A 25,542-nucleotide genomic window follows, 5' to 3' on the forward strand; every position below is an offset into this window, starting at 1 on the left:
TGTAGAATTTACATTTGCCATTTTGTCATTTTTTTCTATATATCTTGTGTCTTTCTTGATCCTTTATTTCACCATTACTGCTGCTTTTTTTGTTAAAATGATACTTTTTTAGTTTATCATTTTAATTTCCTTCTTGTTTTTTTAAAATTATATTTCTTTGAGTTATTTTCTTAGTGGTTGTCCTGAGATTATAATTAATATTAATTTATAACAATCTAGTTCAGATTATATACCAACTTAATTTCAATAGTATACACAGACTTTGATCCAGTATAGGTCTGTTCCCTCCCTCTCCCCATCCTTTGTGGTGTTATTGTCATATACATATATATATCTTTATACATTGTATGCCCATCTACACAGATTTATAATTATTGCTCTGTGCAGTTGTCTTTTAAATACTACAGGAGAAAAAAGTTCTGAACAAAAAAATACACTTAAACAACAATCCTTTATATTTATCTATGTGGTTACCTTTCCTGGTGCTCTTTATTTATTCATGTGGATTTGATTTACTGTCTATTGTTCTTTTATTTTAGGCAGAAGGATTCCCTTTAGTATTTCTTGATAGGGGAGGTCTACCAATGATGAACTCAGTTTTTGCGTATGTGAGAATGTCTCAATTTCTCCTTCATTTTTGAAGGATAATTTTACTGGCTATGGAATTCTTGGTTGATAGTCTTTTTCTTTCTGTATTCATTTCTTTGAATATGTTAATCCTACTGCCTTTTGGCCTTCATGGTTTCTGATGAGAAACCAGCTGTTAATCTTATTAGAATCCTTTGTGTGTGATGAGTCTCTTTTCTTGCTGTTAAGACTCTTTCTTCTTGGCTTTTGACAATTTGATTGTAATCTGTCCAGGTATGGATCTCTTTGAGTTTATTATACTTGGAATTTGAAGAGCTTCATCTTTTTCATCAAAATTAGGAAGTTTCAGCTATTATTTCTTCAAATATTCTTTTGTCCCTTTCTCTCTTTCTTCCTGGAGTTCCCAATATGTGCATGTCAGTACACTTGATGGAGTCCCCCAGGTGTTTTTGATGCTTTGTTCTTTTTTTTCCTTTTTTTTTCTGTTTCTCAGATGGGATGATTTCAGTTGACCTGTCATCACTATTGATTATTCCTTCTTACAAGTGTTTAAGTCTGCTGTTGAGCCCTCCTAGTGATTTTTTTTTTGTTTTGGTTATTATACTTCTCAACTCCAGAATTTCTATTTAGTTCTCTTACATAATTTCTATATTTCTTTTATTGCTATTCTTTATTTGGTGAGACATCATCCTCATACTTTACTTCTTTAGAAATAATTTCCTTTAGTTCTGTGAACATATTTAAAATAGCTGATTTGAAGTCTTTGTTTAGTAAATTTGAGTTTCCTCAGGTAGAGTCTCTATTGATTCCTTTTTTACCCTTGTGTATAGAACACACTTTCTTCCTTCTTTGTATATCTTATAATTTCTGTTGAAAATTAGACATTTAAAATAATATGGAGACCTTCAAGATGGCAGAGGAGTTAACACGTGGAGCTCACCTTCCTCTCCACAAATACATCAGAAATACATCTACATGTGGAACAACTCCTACAGAACACCTACTGAATGCTGGCAGAAGACCTCAGACTTCCCAAAAGGCAAGAAACTCCCCACATACCTGGGTAGGTCAAAAGAAAAAAGAATAAACAGACAAAAGAATAGGGACAGGACCTGCACCTTGGGGAGGGAGCTGTGAAGGAGGAAAAGCTTCCACACACTAGGAAGCCCCTTCAATGGCGGAGACAGGGGGTGGCGGGAGGGGGGAGCGTCAAAGCCACGGAGGAGAGCGCAGCAGTAGGGGTGCAGAGGGCAAAGCGGAGAGATTCCCGCACAGATGTTTGGTGTCGACCAGCACTCACCAGCCTGAGGGGCTTGTCTGCTCACCTGCCGGGGCGAGTGGGGGCTGGGAGCTGAGGCTCAGGCTTTGGAGGTGAGACCCCAGGGAGAGGACTGGGGTTGGCTGCGTGAACACAGCCTGAAGGGGGTTAGTGTGCCACAGCTAGCCGGGAGGGAGTCCAGGAAAAAGTCTGGAACTGCCTAAGAGGCAAGAGACCATTGTTTCGGGGTGTGTGAGGAGAGGGGATTCAGAGCACTGCCTAAATGAGCTCCAGAGACGGGCGCGAGCCGCAGCTACCAGCGCGGACACTAGAGACGGGCATGAAACGCTAAGGCTGCTCCTGCAGCCACCAGGAAACCTGTGTGCAAGCACAGGTCACTATCAACACCTCCCTTCCCAGGAGCCTGTGCAGCCCGCCACTGCCAGAGTCCCGTGATCCACGGACAACTTCCCCAGGAGAACATACTGCGCACCTCAGGCTGTTGCAATGTCATGCTGGCCTCTGCTGCTGCAGGCTCACCCTGCATTTCGTACCCCTCTCTCCCCACCGGCCTAAGTGAGCCAGAGCCCCCTAATCAGCTGCTACTTTAACCCTGTCCTGTCTGAGCAAAGAACAGATACCCTCAGGTGACCTACATGCAGAGGCAGGGCCAAATCCAAAGCTGAACCCCAGGAGTTGTGCAAACAAAGAAGAGAAGGGAGCAGAATAAAGAAAAAAGAATGAAAAGAATTGAGGACACTCTCAGAGACCTCTGGGACAACATTAAGTGCACCAATATTCGAATTATAGGGGTTGCAGAAGAAGAAGAGAAAAAGAAACGGACTGAGAAAATATTTGAAGAGATTATAGTTGAAAACTTTTCTAATATGGGAAAGGAAATAGTCAAGTCCAGGAAGTGCAGAGTCTCATACAGGATAAATCCAAGGAGAAACATGCCAAGACACATATCAAACTATCAAAAATTAAATACAAAGAAAATATATTAAAAGCAGCAAGGGAAAAGCAACAAATAACATACAAGGGAATCCCCATAAGGTTAACAGCTGATCTTTCACCAGAAACTCTTCAAGCCAGAAGGGAGTGGCAGGACATATTTAAAGTGATGAAAGGGAAAAACCTACAACCAAGATTACTCTACCCAGCAAGGATCTCATTCAGATTTGATGGAGAAATTAAAAGCGTTACAGACAAGCAAGAGCTAAGAGAATTCAGCACCACCAAACCAGCTTTACAACAAATGGTAAAGGAACTTCTCTAGGTAGGAAACACAAGAGAAGGAAAAGACCTACAAAAACAAACCCAAAACAATTAAGAAAATGGTAATAGGAACATACATATCAATAATTACCTTAAATGCAAATGGATTAAATGCTTCAACCAAAAAACATAGACTGGCTGAATGGATACAAAAACAAGACCCGTATATATGCTGCCTACAAGAGACCCACTTCAGACCTAGGGACACATACAGACTGAAAGTGAGGGCATGGAAAAAATATTCCATGCAAATGGAAATCACAGGAAAGCTGGAGTAGCAATTTTCATATCAGACAAAATAGATTTTAAAATAAAGACTATTACAAGAGACAAAGAAGGACACTACATAATGGTCAGGGGATCAATCCAAGAAGAAGATATAACAACTGTAAACATTTATGCACCCAACATAGGAGCACCTCAATACATAAGGCAAATGGTAATGGCCATAAAAGGGGAAATCAACATTAACACAATCATAGTAGGGGGCTTTAACACCCCACTTTCACCAATGGACAGGTCATCCAAAATGAAAATAAATAAGGAAACACAAGCGTTAAATGATACATTAAACAAGGTGGACTTAATTGATATTTATATGACATTCCATCCAAAAACAACAGAATACACTTTCTTCTCAAGTGCTCATGGAACATTCTCCAGGATAGACCATATCTTGGGTCACAAATCAAGCCTTGGTCAATTTAAGAAAATTGAAATCATATCAAGTATCTTTTTTGACCACAACGCTATGAGACTAGATATCAATTACAGGAAAAAATCTGTAAAAAATACGAACACATGGAGGCTAAACAATACACTGCTAAATAACCAAGATATCGCTGAAGAAATCAAAGAGGAACGCTGAAGAAATCAAAGAGGAAATCAAAAAATACCTAGAGACAAATAACAATGAAAACATGATGACCCAAAACCTATGGGATGCAGCAAAAGCAGTTCTAAGCGGGAAGTTTATAGCAATACAATCCTACCTCAAGAAACAAGAAACATCTCAAATAAACAACCTTATCTTAACACCTAAAGCAATTAGAGAAAGAAGAACAAAAAACCCCCAAAGTTAGTAGAAGGAAAGAAATCATAAAGATCAGATCAGAAATAAATGAAAAAGAAGTGAAGCAAACAATAACAAAGATCAATAAAACTTAAAGCTGGTTCTTTGAGAAGATAAACAAAATTGATAAACCATTAGCCAGAGTCATCAAGAAAAAAAGGGAGAAGACTGTAATAGAATTAGAAATGAAAAAGGAGAAGTAACAACTGACACTGCAGAAATACAAAGGGTCATGAGAGATAACTACGAGCAACTATATGCCAATAAAATGGACAACCTGGAAGAAATGGACACATTCTTAGAAAAGTGCAACCTTCCAAGACTGAACCAGGAAGAAACAGAAAATATAAACGGACCAATCACAAGCACTGAAACTGAGACTGTGATTAAAAATCTTCCGGCAAACAAAAGCTGAGGACCAGATGGCTTCACGGGTGAATTCTATCAAACATTTAGAGAAGAGCTAACACCTATCCTTCTCAACTCTTCCAAAATGTAGCAGAGGGAGGAACACTCCCAAACTCATTGTACAGAGGCCACCATCACCCTGATAGCAAAACCAGACAAAGATGCCACAAAGAAAGAAAACTACAAGCCAATATCACTGATGAACATAGATGCAAAAATCCTCAGCAAAATACTAGCAAACAAAATCCAACAGCACATTAAAAGGATCATACACCATGATCAAGTGAGGTTTACCCCAGGAATGCAAAGATTCTTCAATATATGCAAATCAATCAACGTGATACACCATATTAACAAACTGAAAGATAAAAACCATATGATCATCTCAATAGATGCAGAAAAAGCTTTCGACAAAATTCAACACCCATTTATGATAAAAACCCTCCGGAAAGTAGGCATAGAGGGAACTTACCTCAACATAATAAAGGCTATGTATGACAAACCCACAGTGAACATCGTTCTCAGTGGTGAAAAACTGAAACCATTTCCTCTAAGGTCAGGAACAAGACAAGGTTGTCCACTCTCACCACTGTTATTTTACAAAGTTTTGGAAGTTTTAGCCACAGTTAATAGAGAAGAAAAAAAAAAGAATGGAATCCAAATTGGAAAAGAAGAAGAAAAGCTGTCACTGTTTGCAGATGACATGATACTATACATAGAAAATCCTAAAGATGCTACCAGAAAACTACTAGAGCTAATCAATGAATTTGGTAAAGTAGCAGGATACAAAATTAATGCACAGAAATCTCTTGCATTCCTATACACTAATGATGAAAAATCTGAAAGAGAAATTAAGGAAATACTCCCATTTAGCACTGCAACAAAAAGAATAAAAGACCTAGGAATAAACCTACCTAAGGAGAAAAAAGACCTGTATGCAGAAAACTATAAGACACTGATGAAAGAAATTAAGATGATACAAACAGATGGAGAGATATACCATATTCTTGGATTGGAAAAATCAACATTGTGAAAATGACTATACTACCCAAAGCAATATACAGATTCAGTGCAATCCCTATCAACTACCAATGGCATTTTTCACAGAACTAGAACAAAAAATTTCACAATTTGTATGGAAACACAAATGACCCCGAATAGCCAAAGCAATCTTGAGAACGAAAAATGGAGCTGGAGGAATCAGGCTCCCTGACTTCAAACTCTACTACAAAGCTACAGTAATCAAGACAGTACGGTACTGGCACAAAAACAGAAATATAGATCAATGGAACAAGATAGAAAGCCCAGAGATAAACCACGCACATATGGTCACCTTATCTTTGATAAAGGAGGCAAGAATATACAATGGAGAAAATACAGCCTCATCAATAAGTGGTGCTGGGAAAACTGGACAGCTACATGTAAAAGAATGAAATTACAACACTCCCTAACACCTTACACAATAATAAACTCAAAATGGATTAAAGACCTAAATGTAAGGCCAGACACTATCAAACTCTTAGAGGAGAACATAGGCAGAACACTCTATGACATAAATCACAGCAAGATCCTTTTTGACCCCTTTTTATTTGGAAATGAAAATAAAAATAATAAAATGGGACCTAATGAAACTTAAAATTGCTTTTGCACAGCAAAGGAAACCATGAACAAGATGAAAAAACAACCCTCAGAATGGGAGAAAATATTTACAAATGAAGCAACTGACAAAGGATTAATCTCCAAAATTTACAAGCAGCTCATGCAGCTCAATAACAAAAAAACCACCCAATCCAAAAATGGGCAGAAGACCCAAACAGACATTTCTCCAAAGAAGATATACAGATTGCCAACAAACACATGAAAGGATGCTCAGCATCACTAATCATTAGAGAAATGCAAATCAAAACTACAATGAAGTATCACCTCACACCAGTCAGAATGGCCATCATCAAAAAATCTAGAAACAATAAATGCTGGAGAGGGTGTGGAGAAAAGGGAACCCTCTTGCACTGTTGGTGGGAATATAAATTGATACAGCCACTGTGGAGAACAGTATGGAGGTTCCTTAAAAAACTAAAAATAGAACTACCATACGACCCAGCAATCCCACTACTGGGCATATACCCTGAGGAAACCATAATTCAAAAAGAGTCATGTACCACAATGTTCATTGCAGCTCTATTCACAATAGCCAGGACATGGAAGCAACCTAAGTGTCCATCAACAGATGAATGGATAAAGAAGATGTGGCACATATATACAGTGGAATATTAGCCATAAAAAGAAACGAAATTGGGTTATTTGTAGTGAGGTGGATGGACCTAGAGTCTGTCATATAGAGTGAAGTAAGTCAGAAAGAGAGAAACAAATACCATATGCTAACACATATATATGGAATCTAAAAAAAAAAAAGGTCCTGAAGAACCTAGGGGCAGGACAGGAATAAAGACTCAGACGTAGAGAATGGACTTGAGGACACTGGGAGGGGGAAGGGTAAGCTGAGATGAAGTGAGAGAGTGGCATGAACATATATACACTACCAAATGTAAAACAGATAGCTAGTGGGAAGCAACCACATAGCACAGGGAGATCAGCTCAGTGCTTTGTGTTCACCTAGAGGGGTGGGATAGGGTGGGTGGGAGGGAGACACAAGAGGGAGGAGATACGGGGATATATGTATATGTATAGCTGATTCAGTTTGTTATACAGCAGAAACTAACACAACAGTGTAAAGCAATTATACTCCAATAAAGATGTTTTAAAAAAAATACCATAACCAAAAATGAGTCATTTTGATAGTAGGAACCCCTGATGGGATGTGATGGGAAGAGCACTTTCTTTACCTTTGTGGTCTTCCTTCCCTAAACCCTTTACGCCAGTCAAGCCATGAGCAAAACATCAAACAGATTCCAGCTGAGAGACGGTCTATGAAATACTCTCCAGAACTCCTCAAAACTCTGAAAGGTTATCAGAAACAAGGAAATTCTGAGAAATTTTCACAGCCAAGAGAAGCCTGAGGAGACATTTACCTGACAATCGTAATGGGGTGTCCTGTTATGGAAAAAAGGCATAATGTGAACAAAATGTGGACTTTAGTTAATAATCACGTATCACTATTGGTTAATTGTAACACGTGCACCATATTAGTGTAAGATATTAATAAAGAAAACTGGGTGTGGTATAAAAAATATATATATATGATGCAGCAACTCTGAAGATAAGTTACTTTCCAGGTCCCTAAAGTTGTTGGTGGTAGTTGTTTGTTTGGTGACTTTTCATTATAAAACTAATTCTGTAATGTGTATATTCTTTGTTGTGCTTGCTTTCTGCTTAGTGGTCAACTAATGATTGGAGTGAGGTTTCTTTAAATGCCTTCTCCCAGTCTTTGTCAGGAGACTCTGTGTGCATATTGGGGCACACCTTCAATGTTTAGCCAGGCAGTTGACAACTCTGAATTAACCTGCAGGTTCTGCTTGTACAGAGCCTCAAGGTCAGAGGTGAAAGATTAGGACCCTCTTAGCTTCTTCCTGAACATAGCCCTGGGCATGAGCATGACCTTCTAGATTTCAGGATATCCTTGAGCTTTTCTAAGCCCCTATGGACATCTCATTCCTTAGCTTTTCCTACTAAGTTTTTTGGGTAGCCTATTATTTGCCTTAACTGTTGTAGACTGCCTCAGGCAGCTGTCAAATTAATTAGTTACCTCTAATTGTTTTTGACAAGTGTTTCTGAGGATGGGGAGTACCTGCATGGAAGACTTTTTTGCACTGGGGAGCTCAGAATCAGGTCAGAGAAAGCATCTTCCCAGTGGCTGCCAGGCAACTCTGGTTGCAAGTTGTTGATGGGTGGGGGAGTGGGAGGTGGGAATAAGCCAAGTTAAAATACCACAAAGCTCATTGTTGTTTTTCTTGAGTCAATACTCCCCAGATTGCTACAAGCCTTCGGTTAATTTCCAGAGTCCTGACAATTTTTGCCTTTTTGCTTTGGTGCTTTGATGGAGGACTTTTTGGAGGTCCTTTCTCCACTGTTTCTGCTGACGTCACTCCTGCTATTCCTTTTGAGAACACTTATGCTTATTCCAATTCCTGTTCCTTTGTATGTGACCAGTTATAAGTGACAGGTTTTGTTGTTTTCTTTGTTTAATTGAAATTTTTAAGATCTTCAGCTCTGTTCTGAAATTTCATAATGATGTGAGCCTTTTTGTACCCATTGAGCTGGGTCCTTTAGAATTTCCACTGTTTCTTTGAAATACTTTCTTCTTTACTGTTTCTCTTTCCGAATAGTCATATTTTAGAGATGTTGGGCTCTGTGAAATGGCCCTCTGATTTTTATCTTTTTTTCTTGTTTTTTATATCTTGAACTTTTCATTCTACTTTGAGATTTCTTTGACTTTGAATTCCCAACTCCTCTATTGAATTTTTATTTCTATTATAAGTTTCCCAGGAACTTATTTTTTATTATTCCTTTTTTTTTTTGTAGTATTCTGTTCTGGTTTCATCCTTTTTTAAAATCACTCTGAGGATAGTGTAGTGATATTAGTTATTTTTTTAAAAATTAAAATGCTTCAGCTCTGTGTACTGTTTCCTCTGAATTCCTTTTTTCTGTTTATCCCTCTTGGCTATTCATATAAAAGAATGAGGCACAAATAAATATATGGGAATATTTTCTGCTGAAAAAGTAATGTGAATGTGTCACTTTTTTCCAGTCCAGATGCTAATGTGTGCCTATTTTTTGGTTAGTTATGTGTCAGCTACTTGCTTATTGAGGTCTGTTTGATTCAAAATAAGTCCCATATGTCTTCTGCTTTGGGGCATCAGTTGTGCTGCAGCATGGTCTTTCTCGTCCCTTTTTCTGCTTGTGTTTCCTGTGCTTTAGCATGCTGGTCTGCAGCTGCTTTCCATCACTTGTGGTCATCCATCACTGTATGGATCCAGGTTCACTGAGCTCTTCAGCACTCATCAGTGACTCATTCTGTGCTGGGGGACAGGCTTTGCTTAGGGACTTTGTCTGGTATAAAGAAAGGTTCATAATAATCCAGCAATTCCACTCCTGGGTATATACCCCAAAAGCTTGAAAACAGGTATTTAAGCAAAAACTTATACATGAGTGTTCATAGAAACATTATTCACAGTAGCCAAAATCTAGAAACAACTCAGATGTTCATTGGCTGACGAATAGATCAACAGAAATGTGGTACATCCATACAATGGAATATTATTTGGCCATAAAGGGAATGAGGTATTGGCTCATGCTACAACATGGATGCTACAACATTGAAAACAATAGGCTAAGTGAAAGAAACTAATCACAAAAGGCCACCCGTTATGATTTAATGTATATGAAAAGTCCAGAATAGACAAATATATAGGGACAAGAGATACATTAGTGGTTGCTTAGGAGTGTAATCAGTAAAGAGCCCGTGGTTTCTTGAAAATACTCTAAGATTGACTGTGGTGGTGGTTGTACATACCTGTGAACGGAGGCATACCTTGTCCTGTGGCACTTCGCTCTACTGTACTTTGCAGCAGCATTGTAAAAAACTGAAGGTTTGTGGCAACCCTGCGTTGAGCAAGTCTGTTGGCATCATTTTACGAACAGCATTTGCTCACTTCATTTCTCTATGTCACATTTTGGTAATTCTTGCAATATTTCAAACTTTTTCATTATCGTATTTATTGTAGTGATCATTGATCTTTGATATTCTAATTGTTTTTTGTTTTATATTTTTAAATTAATGTTTATGTACATTGTTTTAGACATAATGCTGTTGCACACTTAATAGACTACTGGATAAGTGTAAACATAATTTTATAGGCACTGGGAAACCAGAAAACTCAAGTGACTCGTTTTATTGTGATATTTGCTTTATTATGGTATCTGGACGTGAACTCACAATATCTCACAGGTGTGCCTGTATGTTAAAAACCATTGAGTCGTATACTTTAAATGGGTGAGTAGTATGGTATGTGAATTATATTTCCATAAAGCTGTTTAAAAAAAGAAAGGCTTATAAGGGTTTTGAACAGACTGTTCCAGAAGCTTCTGTACAAGCCCTTAGCTATATCAGGCTCCCCTCACATCCAGGTCACATGACTGCATCTGCTCTTGTTAGCGCTTTCCATGTTAAATGCTTGCTTTAATTTTCTTCAGTAGAGCTTTCATCCCCATCACTTACTCTAGACTTTTCAGAATCAAGGCCTGGGTTTTTTTTCCCCCCATTCTTTTAGCTTGTTGAAATTATTGACATTTTTTTACTTTTTATCCCTCTGCTAAAAATCCTGTGAAAGAATTGGTCTTTTATGACTTACAAGTCTAGCTACTGTTTCAGATTTGGTGTTTGGTCTATATTCAGTAAATAACGTAAGTGTTATAGCCACATGTCTTATAAATTAAAACTTAAATGTCTTGGTCCATTCACTGTTGGCAGTTTTACAAACCAGACCTTAAAAAGCTGTTGAATAAGAAACTTCAGGAGCTATGGGTGAATTCAGGATTAGTAAATTTCCTGCCTTCAGAACTGTCATCAAATTAGTAGTGGTTCATTTCCTGTGGACCTGAAAATCCACATATATTAGCCCAGGGAGCCTAGTGTTATGGGAAACAGGACGTTAGGGATGGCAGGCCTCAGATGACATTGAGAGGTGATGATTTCATGCACTGAGGAGAAAATTTCCAAAGTAATTGGCAAACTTCTCTTCCTCTGTCTTCCTGTTGACATTACTCCACACTGCCCTTCTCTTGCACAATCTCTTTCCTTTTCCTTGGCGTAGGCTTATGTTTCTATGATTCTTGATTTTTTCCTTCAAATAATCTTTAGAGTTTTTCAATTTTCACATCTCTTTCACAATATATTTGTGCCATTCTTCTTGTCTTTTTTTTTTTTAAACATCTTTATTGGAGTATAATTGCTTTACAATAGTGTGTTAGTTTCTGCTTTATAACAAAGTGAATCAGTTATATATACATATGTTCCCATATCTCTTCCCTCTTGCATCTCCCTCCCTCCCACCCTCCCTATCCCACCCCTCTAGGTGGTCAAAAAGCACTGAGCTGATCTCCCTGTGCTATGCGGCTGCTTCCCACTAGCTATCTATTTTACATTTGGTAGTGTATATATGTCCATGCCACTCTTTCACCCTGTCACATCTCACCCCTTGCCCTCCCCATATCCTCAAGTCCATTCTCTAGTAGGTCTGTGTCTTTATTCCCATCTTGCCACTAGGTTCTTCATGACCTTTTTTTTTTTTCCTTAGATTCCATATATATGTGTTAGCATACTGTATTTGTTTTTCTCTTTCTGACTTACTTCACTCTGTATGACAGACTCTTAACTCCATCCACCTCATTATAAATACCTCCATTTCATTTCTTTTTATGGCTGAGTAATATTCCATTGTATATATGTGCCACATCTTCTTTATCCATTCATCCGATGATGGACACATAGGTTGCTTCCATGTCCTGGCTATTGTAAATAGAGCTGCAATGAACACTGTGGTACATGACTCTTTTTGAATTATGGTTTTCTCAGGGTATATGCCCAGTAGTGGGATTGCTGGGTCGTATGCTAGTTCTATTTTTAGTTTTTTAAGGAACCTCCATACTGTTCTCCATAGTGGCTGTATCACTTTACATTCCCACCAACAGTGCAAGAGTGTTCCCTTTTCTCCACACCCTCTCCAGCATTTATTGTTTCTAGATTTTTTGATGATGGCCATTCTGAACAGTGTGAGATGATATCTCATTGTAGTTTTGATTTCCATTTCTCTAATGATTAATGATGTTGAGCATTCTTTCATGTGTCTCTTAGCAATCTGTGTATCTTCTTTGGAGAAATTTCTGTTTAGGTCTTCTGCCCATTTTTGGATTGGGTTGTTTGTTTTTTTGTTATTGAGCTGCATGAGCTGCTTGTAAATCTTGGAGATTAATCCTTTGTCAGTTGCTTCATTTGCAAATATTTTCTCCCATTCTGAGGGTTGTCTTTTCATCTTGTTTATGGTTTCCTTTGCTGTGCAAAAGCTTTTAAGTTTCATTAGGTCCCATTTGTTTATTTGTGTTTTTATTTCCATTTCTCTAGGAGCTGGGTCAAAAAGGATCTTGCTGTGATTTATGTCATAGAGTGTTCTGCCTATGTTTTCCTCTAAGAGTTAGATAGTGTCTGGCCTTACACTTAGGTCTTTAATCCACTTTGAGTTTATTTTTGTGTATGGTGTCAGGGAGTGTTCTAATTTCATACTTTTACATGTACCTGTCCAATTTTCCCAGCACCACTTATTGAAGAGGCTGTCTTTTCTCCACTGTATATGCTTGCCTCCTTTATCAAAGATAAGGTGACCATAGGTGCGTGGGTTTATCTCTGGGCTTTCTATCCTGTTCCATTGATCTATATTTCTGTTTTTGTGCCAGTACCAAACTGTCTTGATTACTGTAGCTTTGTAATATAGTCTGAAGTCAGGGAGCCTGATTCCTCCAGCTCCATTTTTCGTTCTCAAGATTGCTTTGGCTATTCAGGGTCTTTTGTGTTTCCATACAAATTGTGAAATTTTTTGTTCTAGTTCTGTGAAAAATGCCAGTGGTAGTTTGATAGGGATTGCATTGAATCTGTAGATTGCTTTGGGTAGTAGAGTCATTTTCACAATGTTGATTCTTCCAGTCCAAGAACATGGTATATCTCTCCATCTATTTATATCATCTTTAATTTCTTTCATCAGTGTCCTATAATTGTCTGCATACAGGTCTTTTGTCTCCTTAGGTAGGTTTATTCCTAAATATTTTATTCTTTTTGTTGCAATGGTAAATGGGAGTGTTTTCTTAATTTCACTTTCAGATTTTTCATCATTAGTATATAGGAATGCAAGAGATTTCTGTGCATTAATTTTGTATCCTGCTACTTTACCAAATTCATTGATTAGCTCTAGTAGTTCTCTGGTAGCATCTTTAGGATTCTCTATGTATAGTATCATGTCATCTGCAAACAGTGACAGCTTTACTTCTTCTTTTCCGATTTGGATTCCTTTTATTTCTTTTTCTTCTCTGATTGCTGTGGCTAAAACTTGCAAAACTATGTTGAATAACAGTGGTGAGAGTGGGCAACCTTGTCTTGTTCCTGATCTTAGTGGAAATGGTTTCAGTTTTTCACCATTGAGGACAATGTTGGCTGTGAGTTTGTCATATATGGCCTTTATTATGTTGAGGAAAGTTCCCTCTATGCCTACTTTCTGCAGGGCTTTTATCATAAATGGGTGTTGAATTTTGTCGAAAGCTTTCTCTGCATCTATTGAGATGATCATATGGTTTTTCTCCTTCAATTTGTTAATATGATGTATCACGTTGATTGATTTGCGTATATTGAAGAATCCTTCCATTCCTGGAATAAACCCCACTTGATCATGGTGTATGATCCTTTTAATGTGCTGTTGGATTCTGTTTGCTAGTATTTTGTTGAGGATTTTTGCATCTGTGTTCATCAGTGATATTGGCCTGTAGTTTTCTTTCTTTGTGACATCTTTGTCTGGTTTTGGTATCAGGGTGATGGTGGCCTCGTAGAATGAGTTGGGGAGTGTTCCTCCCTCTGCAATATTTTGGAAGAGTTTGAGAAGGATAGGTGTTAGCTCTTCTCTAAATGTTTGATAGAATTTGCCTGTGAAGCCATCTGGTCCTGGGCTTTTGTTTGTTGGAAGATTTTTAATCAAAGTTTCAATTTCAGTGCTTGTGATTGGTCTGTTCATATTTTCTATTTCTTTGTGGTTCAGTCTCAGCAGGTTGTGCATTTCTAAGAATGTGTCCATTTCTTCCAGGTTGTCCATTTTATTGGCATAGAGTTGCTTGTAGTAATCTCTCATGATCCTTTGTATTTCTGCAGTGTCAGTGGTTACTTCTCCTTTTTCATTTCTAATTCTATTGATTTGAGTCTTCTCCCTTTTTCTCTTGATGAGTCTGGCTAATGGTTTACCAATTTTGTTTATCTTCTCAAAGAACCAGCTTTTAGTTTCATTGATCTTTGCTATTGTTTCCTTCATTTCTTTTTCATTTATTTATGATCTGATCTTTATGATTTCTTTCCTTTTGCTAGCTTTGGGGTTCTTTTGTTCTTCTTTCTCTAATTGCTTTAGGTGTAAGGTTAGATTGTTTATTCGAGATGTTTCCTGTTTCTTGATGTAGGCGTGTATAGCTATAAACTTCCCTCTTAGAACTGCTTTTGCTGCATCCCATAGGTTTTGGGTCGTCGTGTCTCCATTGTCATTTGTTTCTAGGTATTTTTTGATTTCCCCTTTGATTTCTTCAGTGATCACTTCGTTATTAAGTAGTGTATTGTGTAGCCTCCATGTGTTTGTATTTTTTACAGATCTTTTCCTGTAATGGATATCTAGTCTCATAGCATTGTGGTAAGAAAAGATACTTGATATGATTTCAGTTTTCTTAAATTTACCAAGGCTTGATTTGTGACCCAGGATATGATCTATCCTGGAGAATGTTCCATGAGCACTTGAGAAAAATGTGTATTCTGTTGTTTTGGGGTGGAATGTCCTATAAATATCAATTAAGTCCATCTTGTTTAATGTATCATTTAAAGCTTGTGTTTCCTTATTTATTTTCATTTTGGATGATCTGTCCATTGGTGAAAGTGGGGTGTTAAAGTCCCCTACTATGATTGTGTTACTGTCGATTTCCCCTTTTATGGCTGTTAGTATTTGCCTTATGTATTGAGGTGCTCCTATGTTGGGTGCATAAATATTTACAATTGTTATACCTTCCTCTTGGATCGATCCCTTGATCATTATATAGTGTCCTTCTTTGTCTCTTGTAATAGCCTTTATTTTAAAGTCTATTTTGTCTGATATGAGAATTGCTACTCCAGCTTTCTTTTGATTTCCATTTGCATGGAATATCTTTTTCCATCCCCTCACTTTCAGTCTGTATGTGTCTCTAGGTCTGAAGTGGGTCTCTTGTAGACAGCATATATATGGGTCTTGATTTTGTATCCATTCAGCCAGTCTGTGTCTTTTGGTGGGAGCATTTAATCCATTTACATTTAAGGTAATTATCGATACGTATGTTCCTATTCCCATTTTCTTAAATGTTTTAGGTTTGTTATTGTAGGTGTTTTCCTTCTCTTGTGTTTCTTGCCTAGAGAAGTTCCTTTAGCATTTGTTGTAAAGCTGGTTTGGTGGTGCTGAACTCTCTCAGCTTTTGCTTGTCTGTAAAGGTTTTAATTTCTCCATCAAATCTGAATGAGATCCTTGCTGGGTAGAGTAATCTTGGTTGTAGGTTTTTCTCTTTCATCCCTTTAAATATGTCCTGCCACTCCCTTCTGGCTTGCAGAGTTTCTGCTGAAAGATCAGCTGTTAACCTTATGGGGATTCCCTTGTGTGTTATTTGTTGTTCTTCCCTTGCTGCTTTTAATATGTTTTCTTTATATTTAATTTTTGATAGTTTGATTAATATGTGTCTTGGCGTGTTTCTCCTTGGATTTATCCTGTATGGGACTCTCTGTGCTTCCAGGACTTGATTAACTATTTCCTTTCCCATATTAGGGAAGTGTTCAACTATAATCTGTTCAAATATTTTCTCAGTCCCTTTCTTTTTCTCTTCTTCTGGGACCCCTATAATTCGCATGTTGGTGCGTTTAATGTTGTCCCAGAGGTCTCTGAGACTGTCCTCAGTTCTTTTCATTCATTTTTCTTTATCCTGCTCTGCAGCAGTTATTTCCACCATTTTATCTTCCAGGTCACTTATCCTTTCTTCTGCCTCAGTTATTCTGCTATTGATCCCATCTAGAGTATTTTTAATTTCATTTATTGTGTTTTTCATCATTGCTTGGTTCCTCTTTAGTTCTTCTAGGTCCTTGTTAAATGTTTCTTGTATTTTGTCTATTCTATTTCCAATATTTTGGGTCATCTTTACTATCATTATTCTGAATTCTTTTTCAGGTAGACTGCCTATTTCCTCTTCATTTGTTAGGTCTGGTGGGTTTTGACCCTGCTCCTTCACCTCCTATGTGTTTTTTTGTCTTCTCATTTTGCTTATCTTACTGTGTTTGGGGTCTCCTTTTCACAGGCTGCAGGTTTGTAGTTCCCGTTGTTTTTGGTATCTGTCCCCAGTGGCTAAGGTTGGTTCAGTGGGTTGTGTAGGCTTCCTGGTGGAGGGAACTAGTGCCTGTGTTCTGGTGGATGAGGCTGGATCTTGTCTCTCTGGTGGGCACGTCCACGTCTGGTGGTGTGTTTTGGGGTGTCTGTGGCCTTATTATGACTTTAGGCAGCCTCTCTGCTAATGGATGGGGCTGTGTTCTGGTCTTGCTAGTTGTTTGGCATAGGGTGTCCAGCACTGTAGCTTGCTGGTCGTTGAGTGAAGCTGGGTCTTGATGTTGAGATGGAGATCTCTGAGAGATTTTCACCGTTTGGTATTACGTGGAGCTGGGAGGTCTCTTGTGGACCAGTATCCTGAAGCTGGCTCTCCCACCTCAGAGGCACAGCCCTGATGCCTGGCTGGAGCACCAAGAGCCTTTCATCCACACGGCTCAGAATAAAAGGGAGAAAAAATAGAAAGAAAGAAAGAGGATAAAATAAAATAAAGCTATTATAATTTTTAAAATGAGAAAAAAATTATTACAAATAAATTTATTAAGGAAATTTTTTTTAATTTTCAAAAATAGATTTATTAATTTTTTATAATAAAAGTTATTAAGAAAAAAATTTAAGAAAAGTTTAATTTTTTAAAATAAAAAATATGAAAAAACTTAAGAAAAATTTTTTTTAATTTTTAAAAATAGAAAATAAGGAAAAAATTATTAAGAAAAATTTATTTTTCTTAATAAAGGTTTTAAGTAAAAGAAAAAACAAACAAAAAAAAACGGACGGACCGATCCCTAGGACTAATGGTGAAAGCAAAGCTATACAGACAAAATCTCACCCAGAAGCATATACATATACACTCACAAAAAAAAGGAAAAGGGGAAAAATTAATATCTCCTGCTTCCAAAGTCCCCCTCCTGAATTTGGGCTGATTCATTGTCTATTCAGGTCTTCAGCAGATGCAGGCACATCACGTTGTTTGTGGAGCTTTAATCCGCTGCTTCTGAGGCTGCTGGGAGAGATTTCCCCTTCTCTTCCCTGTTCGCACAGCTCCCGGTGTTCAGCTTTGGATTTGGACCCGCCTCTGCGTGTAGGTCGCCTGAGGGCATCTGTTCCCCGCCCAGACAGAACGGGGTTAAAGGAGCAGCTGCTTCGGGGGCTCTGGCTCACTCAGGCCGCGGGGAGGGAGGGGTACGGATGCGGGGCGAGCCTGCGGCGGCAGAGGCCGGCGGGAAGTCGCAGCAGCCTGAGGCGTGCTGTGCATTCTCCCGGGGAAGTTGTCCCTCGATCACGGGAGCCTGGCAGTGGCGGGCTGCACAGGCTTCCAGGAGGGGCGGTGTGGAGAGTGACCTGTGCTCGCACACAGGCTTCTTGGTGGCAGCAGCAGCAGCCTTAGCGTCTCATGCCCGTCTCTGGGGTCCGCGCTGATAGCCACGGCTCGCGCCCGTCTCTGGAGCTCGTTTAGGCGGCGCTCTGAATCCCCTCTCCTCGTGCACCAGCAAACAAAGAGGCAAGAAAAAGGTCTCTTGCCTCTTCGGCAGCTGCAGACCTTTTCCCAGACTCCCTCCCGGCTAGCTGTGGTGCACTAACCCCTTCAGGCTGTGTTCACGCCGCCAACCCCAGTCCTCTCCCTGCGATCTGACCGAAGCCCGAGCCTCAGCTCCCAGCCCTGCCCACCCCGGCAGGTGAGCAGACAAGCCTCTCGGGCTGGTGAGTGCTGGTTGGCACCAATCCTCTGTGCGGGAATCTCTCTGCTTTGCCCTCCGCACCCCTGTGGCTGCGCTCTCCTCCGTGGCTCCGAAGCTTCCCCCCTCTGCCACCCGCAGTCTCCGCCCACGAATGGGCTTCCTAGTGTGTGGAAACCTTTCCTCCTCCACAGCTCCCTCCCACTGGTGCAGGTCCCGTCCCTATTCTTTTGTCTCTGTTATTTCTTTTTTCTTTTGCCCTACCCAAGTACGTGGGGAGTTTCTTGCCTTTTGGGAGGTCTGACGTCTTCTGCCAGCGTTCAGTGGGTGTTCTGTAGGAGCAGTTCCACGTGTAGATGTATTTCTAATGTATCTGTGGGAAGGAAGGTGATCTCCGCGTCATACTCTTCCACCATCTTGCCCAGACCCCCCCTTTTTGTCTTAAATATACGCAGACCAAATGTGTCTGTCTCTCCGTTATTCCCTCTGTCCCTTTTTCCCAAAGAACTCAGGTTCTGTTATAATACCTGTTACAATTCTCTTGGAAACTCTTTTGACCACTTTAAAAATGTACTGGTTCCAGTTTATTGCATTTTTGGCTGCAAAGCAAAAGCAGTTACCTTTATCAATTTTTAACTATATTTCCATAGCTTAGATTACCCCTTCACCTCCAGTGAGATGACACTTCTCAGAGTCACCCCTGGCCTTTCTGTTCCGCTCTCTGCTTTTATCATACTAACCTATGGCTAGAAATCACTTCTTGTTTCATACCTGTTGGATTGCTGTAGTGTTTCTGACCAAAAGGTTAAGGAAAATCAGGAAATATTTATTGAAGTGTACCTTTTTATCTTAGTATCTAATGTGTTGTTTACTTAATATTTATAGAACCACACTTCTGACTCATGTTACCAGCAAATGTGCAGCAGAGCATTAAATTAAAGGATGAATAATTAACAAATTGATGGATCTCAGAAAATACCCAGAGCCCTTCATTTATCTTACTAAAATAAATCTCTTCACAGGGCTTCAATTCATAGCCAAGAACAATTTCAAGCATAATGCTACATATACAAGTTCTTAATAAAGTTCTTATATGTTTTTATACTGTAGTTATCTAATTATAGAAATCAGAGGCCAGTCTTCAAATGATATTTCAAAGCAGATTTGTATTTTAAAAATTAAAACAGCTATGAATTTCCATTGTGAGAGTAATAGATGTGCACATAAAGATTTTTAGATACTATATAAAAACTCAGCTATAAGCCATTCAAGTTGGCTTTTTAATACATATCATTCCGTACAGTTTTTACTGTATATCTATATACATATGTTAAAAGCAGGTTTGTATATCACAACCATGTTAATATTATAGATAGTAGAATCAATTTAGATTTTGTGACAAGGGAAAATGGCTGAAGTAGATTAGAAGATAAGCTGTACAATAGCTAGGAAAACAAGTCCATGTTAACTGAAGGAAAACAATGAAGACAATCTAAATAAATTACTAAATTCAATCTACTGTATGATTTGAGTTGGAAAATGACATAAGAACAATGTAAAGAACTATGTCCTTTATAACTCACCAGAAAGTTGTCTGGGAGACTATGCTGTGAAATTACTTGTAGATGAGACTCTAAAACACAATGAAATGGTTCTGTTTTTTTCCTCCCTGAAAATGGAAATTATACTTTTTTTTCCATAATAGAGGTAATTGTGGAAAAAAATTAAGAAACTAAAACCCCAAAAGAAGAAAATCACTCATAATTCCATTGACAATAAAATTATATTTTGTTAGACTTCATTATAATTTTTGCAGAATTAGAATGTCATAAATGCCTCTCCATTTTTTTTTGCTACTTAACAATATTTTATGAGCCTCTCATGCCAGTACATACAGTTCTACCTAATATTTAGTGGCGAAATAGTATTCTGTTTTAGAATGTATGTTAGTTTACTTAAATAGCCCCCTATTTAGGTGGTAATCCAGTTTTAGCTGTTCTACACAGTGCTGTGATGGATATTCTCATACATACTTAGCATGCTTTTCGGATTATTTTCTCAGGATAAACATTGTTGGGTCAAAGGGTACATGCATGTTTCATCTGGTTGCCAAACTGCCAGAAAGGAATTACAAATTTATTGTTACATCCAAGATAAGCTAAGCCTATGCCCCAGTGTGTGCTGTACTGCATCATTAGTGTGACTGCAACATTTACACAAAGCCACAGCATTGAAATTTGTATTACAGTGGAGTTCCTTATGTCTTAGAATTCTGCATATTAGAGGGGTTAAGTCCAGCAGTGAGGGAAATGTTTACATTCGCAACTTGGATCGCGTGGTATTCATTTTGGAAAGCAGAGCTCTTCAGGCAGCAGTTAAATGGTGACACAGCATGTGTTGGTATTTTGCTGTTTCTGGGACTTGGTCACAGGCCATGATCCTTTCTTACCTTAGATGAGTGACCGAGGAGGTGGTGTTCCTCTGAGGAAAATTGACCGACTCTTCAACTACATGTATTCAACTGCACCCCGGCCTCGTGTTGAGACGTCCCGAGCAGTGCCCTTGGTATGTGATCAAGAAATTGTGAAGCAGGTTTTTGTGACTTGTCATAAAATAAGTTACCACATAAATCAGTTAAGCCATTGTGTAGGTTTCACCACAAGGACGAAAGGAAGCTATTAAGGGGGGAAAATCCCCACTTTCCTCTAAATTTATAGTTTTTAAAATACTGTTTTTAAAAATGATAAGAGCATAGGACAAGGAGTATGGTTTTAGAGTTCTTGTTGCCAAGCTTAATAGTGCTGTGTCAGTAGTTTCCATGTGGTAAACCACATTTTGATACACTATCTCTAATGTGAAGCCTAAATTACCAGCTTCACTAGTACTTGGTTTGATCTTCAGTGTTTGTTTTTTTTTTCCCCCTCAAGTACTTGTAATTAGAAAGATTACATGTTTGAGACTGAGAAGTATGACTAGAGCTCTGATCAGTTTAATTGCCAACCTGAAAATGGCTCAAATGATAATTGCGTTGATGGGTTTTTTAATTGATCATAGTCACCTATTTTCAGGTTTTAATAAGGTTAGCTTTTGAATGGACTCATTCATGGTCCTCCAACACCCAGAAAAGTGCTTTGCCAAATCTCTTACCTGTAATTCTGGAAAAGCTCTTGTTCTTCCAGGCTTTGAAGGTTCTCTGGCATATACACTGGAGTTATGCTGTAACGTGATTAAAAACAGTATAAGATGGGTCTATTTTAGGCTCTTTCCTAGGAAGTTACTAAAAGGACTTCATTCTAATTGTACAGCACATTCTAGTTACACAGCACAGATTCTGTAGCTACAACTGTAATACAGTTCATGTCTTACCAAACTTTTAAAATGATTGCTCTAGGAATGTGCTTTTCAAGTTGAGATACGGGTAGGCGTCCATGTGCCATGGGACAGAAAAGGTCAACCAGTATCTTCTTAGATTCTGATTTTACTCTAAGAAGTGGAGAAAAGGGATATGCTGCTTTTGTAGTGAACAAACATTGTAGAATTTTTGTGGAGAGCAGCATAGTGTACTAGCCCAGACTCTGAATTTAAACTGTCCGGTCCATTCTCAGCTCTACTACATCCTAGCTGTGTAGCCTTGGGAATATTTTTGACTTTTCAATACCATAGTTTCCCCAGCTTTAAATTTCAAATTATGGACTTCCCTGGTGGTCCAATAGTTAAGACTCCGTGCTTCCACTGCAGGGGGTACGGGTTCGATCCCTGGTTGGGGAACTAAAATCCCACATGCAGCGTGGTGTGACCAAAAAAAAAAAAAAAAAAAAAATCGAATTATTATAAAGATTGAGTTAATATATCTAAAATGCTTTTTATAGTACCTGGCACATAGTAAATGCCATGTAAGTGTTTGTTTAGGATGCAAAATTTACTTGAATTTTTAAGAAAACAGGAGGCTCGATGTGGCGCAGGCTGCCCATACACCTACACAGCCTGACCGAGGGTTAGCCTGTTGTTACGCTCTTACAGAGCCTCCTGCCTGATGTCACGACCCCTTTGTAAGTGGACCCAGCAGGCAAGCACTGGCGCAGCCGGGGAAAGGCTGCTTGACCTCCACAGGAGTGGTCATCAGGTCATACCTGATTACTGAGAGCTTCTTCCGCATGGATGCCTTCTGGTGGGCATCTGCATGGATGGAATGTCTTCACACTGTAAGCCTGTTCAGAGAGGGCTGTCCACACTTCCCTCTTCCAGACCTTCTCTGTTCATCCAGTTTTGTTCTTTCCAAGTCTCTGACCAACCAGCCCGTTCGCCACTGCCCATGGTCCATGGAGGTGTTCCACTTTGAATTCCACCCACTGGTAGGATTTGCTTTCACTCCTGTCTTTCAGGCCCGGCCCTGAGAGAGGCTGTAGTGAAAGGGCAGTCCACTTGTGGCTGGTGTGGGACACTGTGTAGATCCAGCAGTGGACCAGGCCCATGCTGTTTTACTTTTCTGTTAACTATTATAGGGGAAGCCTGATGGGTCCACAGGTGTGGTAGGTTCAGGGAGAGGCAGTGATAAAGTAGATCAGGCACCATGGGATCCCGAGCCACCTGCCCATGCAGTTTTCTTGGGGCCATTTCTAGAGCCACTTAATGTATCAGGGTCCCACCTGGAAAGAGATAGCTCAAATTATGATAATTCAGGGAAGGCTTATCTACGAAGAGACAAATTATAGAAATAGGGGTGGGATAGCACAGGAATCCTGGCTAGCAGCAGCAGAGCTGTCACCACCCTGACTCAAGGGGAGAAGGAGAAGATAGCAGAACCCAGAAGGGAAAGTTGCCGAGCAGCTGCTTACTCTCCAGGGACCCAGCCTGCCCGGGGGAAGCAACCTCAGTGAGAAAGAAGCAGGGGATGAATACCCTGACTTGACTCCCTTGGAACTCCTACTGGGTTCCCCATTGGCTAGACCCACTGGAACCAGAGGGCACAGAAATCCACTGACATCTGTTCAGGCAGCCTCCCAGGGCGAGGAGAAACGTGGAGAATGGATAGTTGATTTGGAGGGGTAAACAGAAACTCTGGTCTAAAAAAAAATCAAGTAATAAATGATAGAGGTAGATAAGGCCAGAGCCTGGATTTGTTAATAGCACTGATTCCTGAATCCACATACACCCTTTACTGAAGTACTATATGGAATGTCATTGAACATCTGAGTTGGTGATAAAACCCTTTTTTACATTTATCCAAATGTTCTTCTTTGTATTAAAGAATTGGTAGGATTTATCCAGGTAAAGAAGGCCATTCCAGATACTGGGAACAGAATGAACAGACACAGATGTGAAAAATAACATGATCTGTTTGAGGAACTTAGGAGCAGAGATTTACTTCAGCTGGACTGGAAAGTGGGTGGCACAGACCTGATCTTACAGTCTTGAAAGCTCTTTTTTAGAAGCTTGGATTTTTAGGCAGTGGGTTGGGATGATGTGGGTGGGGTGGGTTTTGGGGTGCTTCAAAGATTTTTAAGCAGGGGAAGTGACCTGTCAGTGAGAAGTAAAAGAGAACTATTAGGGATCTGTTCAGGTTCAGAACACGGGCTGCAATTCATGGTGTGAAGCCATGAGATATATCTGTTAGGCTGCCACCAGGCTTTCTCTACTCTTGCTCCTGAGAGGGAACATGTTTATGTAGTATCACCGAAAGCAGTATTGGGATGCTCTGGAGCCGGGCAATAAAGAAGAGAAACGTGCTGCTTCTAGACCCCCACAGGTCGTTTTATACAAGTAGGAAGACTGAGGAACTTTAAATGACCAGAGGGAAGCCGTCTAATGCAGTTCTCAACTGGGCTGCAGCTTGATCATTTTTAATACTTAACTATTAACTGATCTTATAGATGCGGGCTCTGATAGCCCTGGGATACTCCAATAACATTTATTTTAATTAGAGAAGTATTTCAGTGTGTGGCTTTCCGAATAGAATTTCATTTTTCTCATCAAACAGGCTGGTTTTGGTTACGGATTGCCCATATCACGACTTTATGCACAGTACTTCCAAGGAGACCTAAAGCTGTATTCCCTAGAGGGCTATGGGACAGATGCCATTATCTACATTAAGGTAATGACCATGGTCTTCTGGACTTAATGATACGTCTTTGATTATAAGATGCCAGTATTTAACTGTAATGAAATTTTCTTCTACCTCGTGCTATTAAAATATAAAAATGTTTTTATAACAAGGATCTCATCTGTTTTGACAAATGATCTCTTTGACTATGGGTAAGAAATGCTCATCTATAATGATCAGGACTTTGTTAATAGAAAAAAAACTGGGTTAAAGTAGGGAGTCAAAAACTTATGTTAAAATTAAATTTGTAAGATAAGACACATGAATTGACATTGATTCACCAGCCTTTTGATGTACTTGCTGAGGCCTTTCATTTGCATATGGGTCTGCAGATTGAAGTTTCAATTGTCTTTCTTGCAGAAGCTATACTTAACAATACATTGTTTTGGTTTCTTTAATCAAAGAAACAGCCAAGTACGTAATCCTTGTTGATTATTATGCAGTTCCTTACAGTTGTCTTCTGATTTGACAGCAATTTTTCTGTGGCTTTCCTTCATGAGTCTTTATGAAACATTCATCTTAGTTTTCAAAGAACTCCCCCCTCACCCATTTTTTGTGCTTTGTTAAAAGCAATACTTAGATTAAATTACAATGACAGATTTAAGTATATTAACAGATTTAGGAACAATTACAGGTGACTCTTGGTAAGCATATAGCTCACCTGGTAGAAACAGACTTGCCTGGGTTGTTCCATGTGTTTATCTGACAAATCAGTATAAATTACAGGGATAGAAAACACTGGATTAGTTCAGCAATGGGCTGTTGGTACCTAATTTTTTAGCGACGCTAGTTTCTTGTTCTGGCCACTAGATGGCACCTATTTTATAGGAAATGCTGAAGACTTTACATTAGAAAAAGTAAAATTTGTCTGAAAAGGTTAAGTTCTTTCAAGATAATTTTCTTTTTTTAAACCATCTCAATTGTGAGGAACTTAAAAACATTGCCTTCATGATGCCCTTTTTATCATCAAATGTAACATTTTAGTTTGAGTCTGTAGATCAAGGAGTTCCAGCATAAAGAGAATATGATGTATAGGTGAAAGGTTTCTAGCTCCATTTTGGAAAAAAATAGAATACATGAAG

The 25,542-nt window shown here is 39.0% G+C and overlaps 1 protein-coding gene across 2 annotated transcripts in view; it reads left to right on the top strand.

Moving 5' to 3' along the window:
• Nucleotides 1-25,542, top strand: part of PDK1 (pyruvate dehydrogenase kinase 1) — a 45,434-nt gene that overhangs the window by 16,138 nt on the left and 3,754 nt on the right. For both annotated transcript variants that reach the window (XM_007183282.2, XM_007183283.3), the window contains exons 9-10: nucleotides 20,815-20,925; nucleotides 24,338-24,451. In XM_007183282.2, the coding sequence (XP_007183344.2) occupies nucleotides 20,815-20,925; nucleotides 24,338-24,451 (225 nt within the window). The remainder of the gene's footprint in view (nucleotides 1-20,814; nucleotides 20,926-24,337; nucleotides 24,452-25,542) is intronic.

This window comes from Balaenoptera acutorostrata, chromosome 8 (assembly GCF_949987535.1).
Source record: "Balaenoptera acutorostrata chromosome 8, mBalAcu1.1, whole genome shotgun sequence".
In the NCBI taxonomy this organism is placed as follows: domain Eukaryota; kingdom Metazoa; phylum Chordata; class Mammalia; order Artiodactyla; family Balaenopteridae; genus Balaenoptera; species Balaenoptera acutorostrata.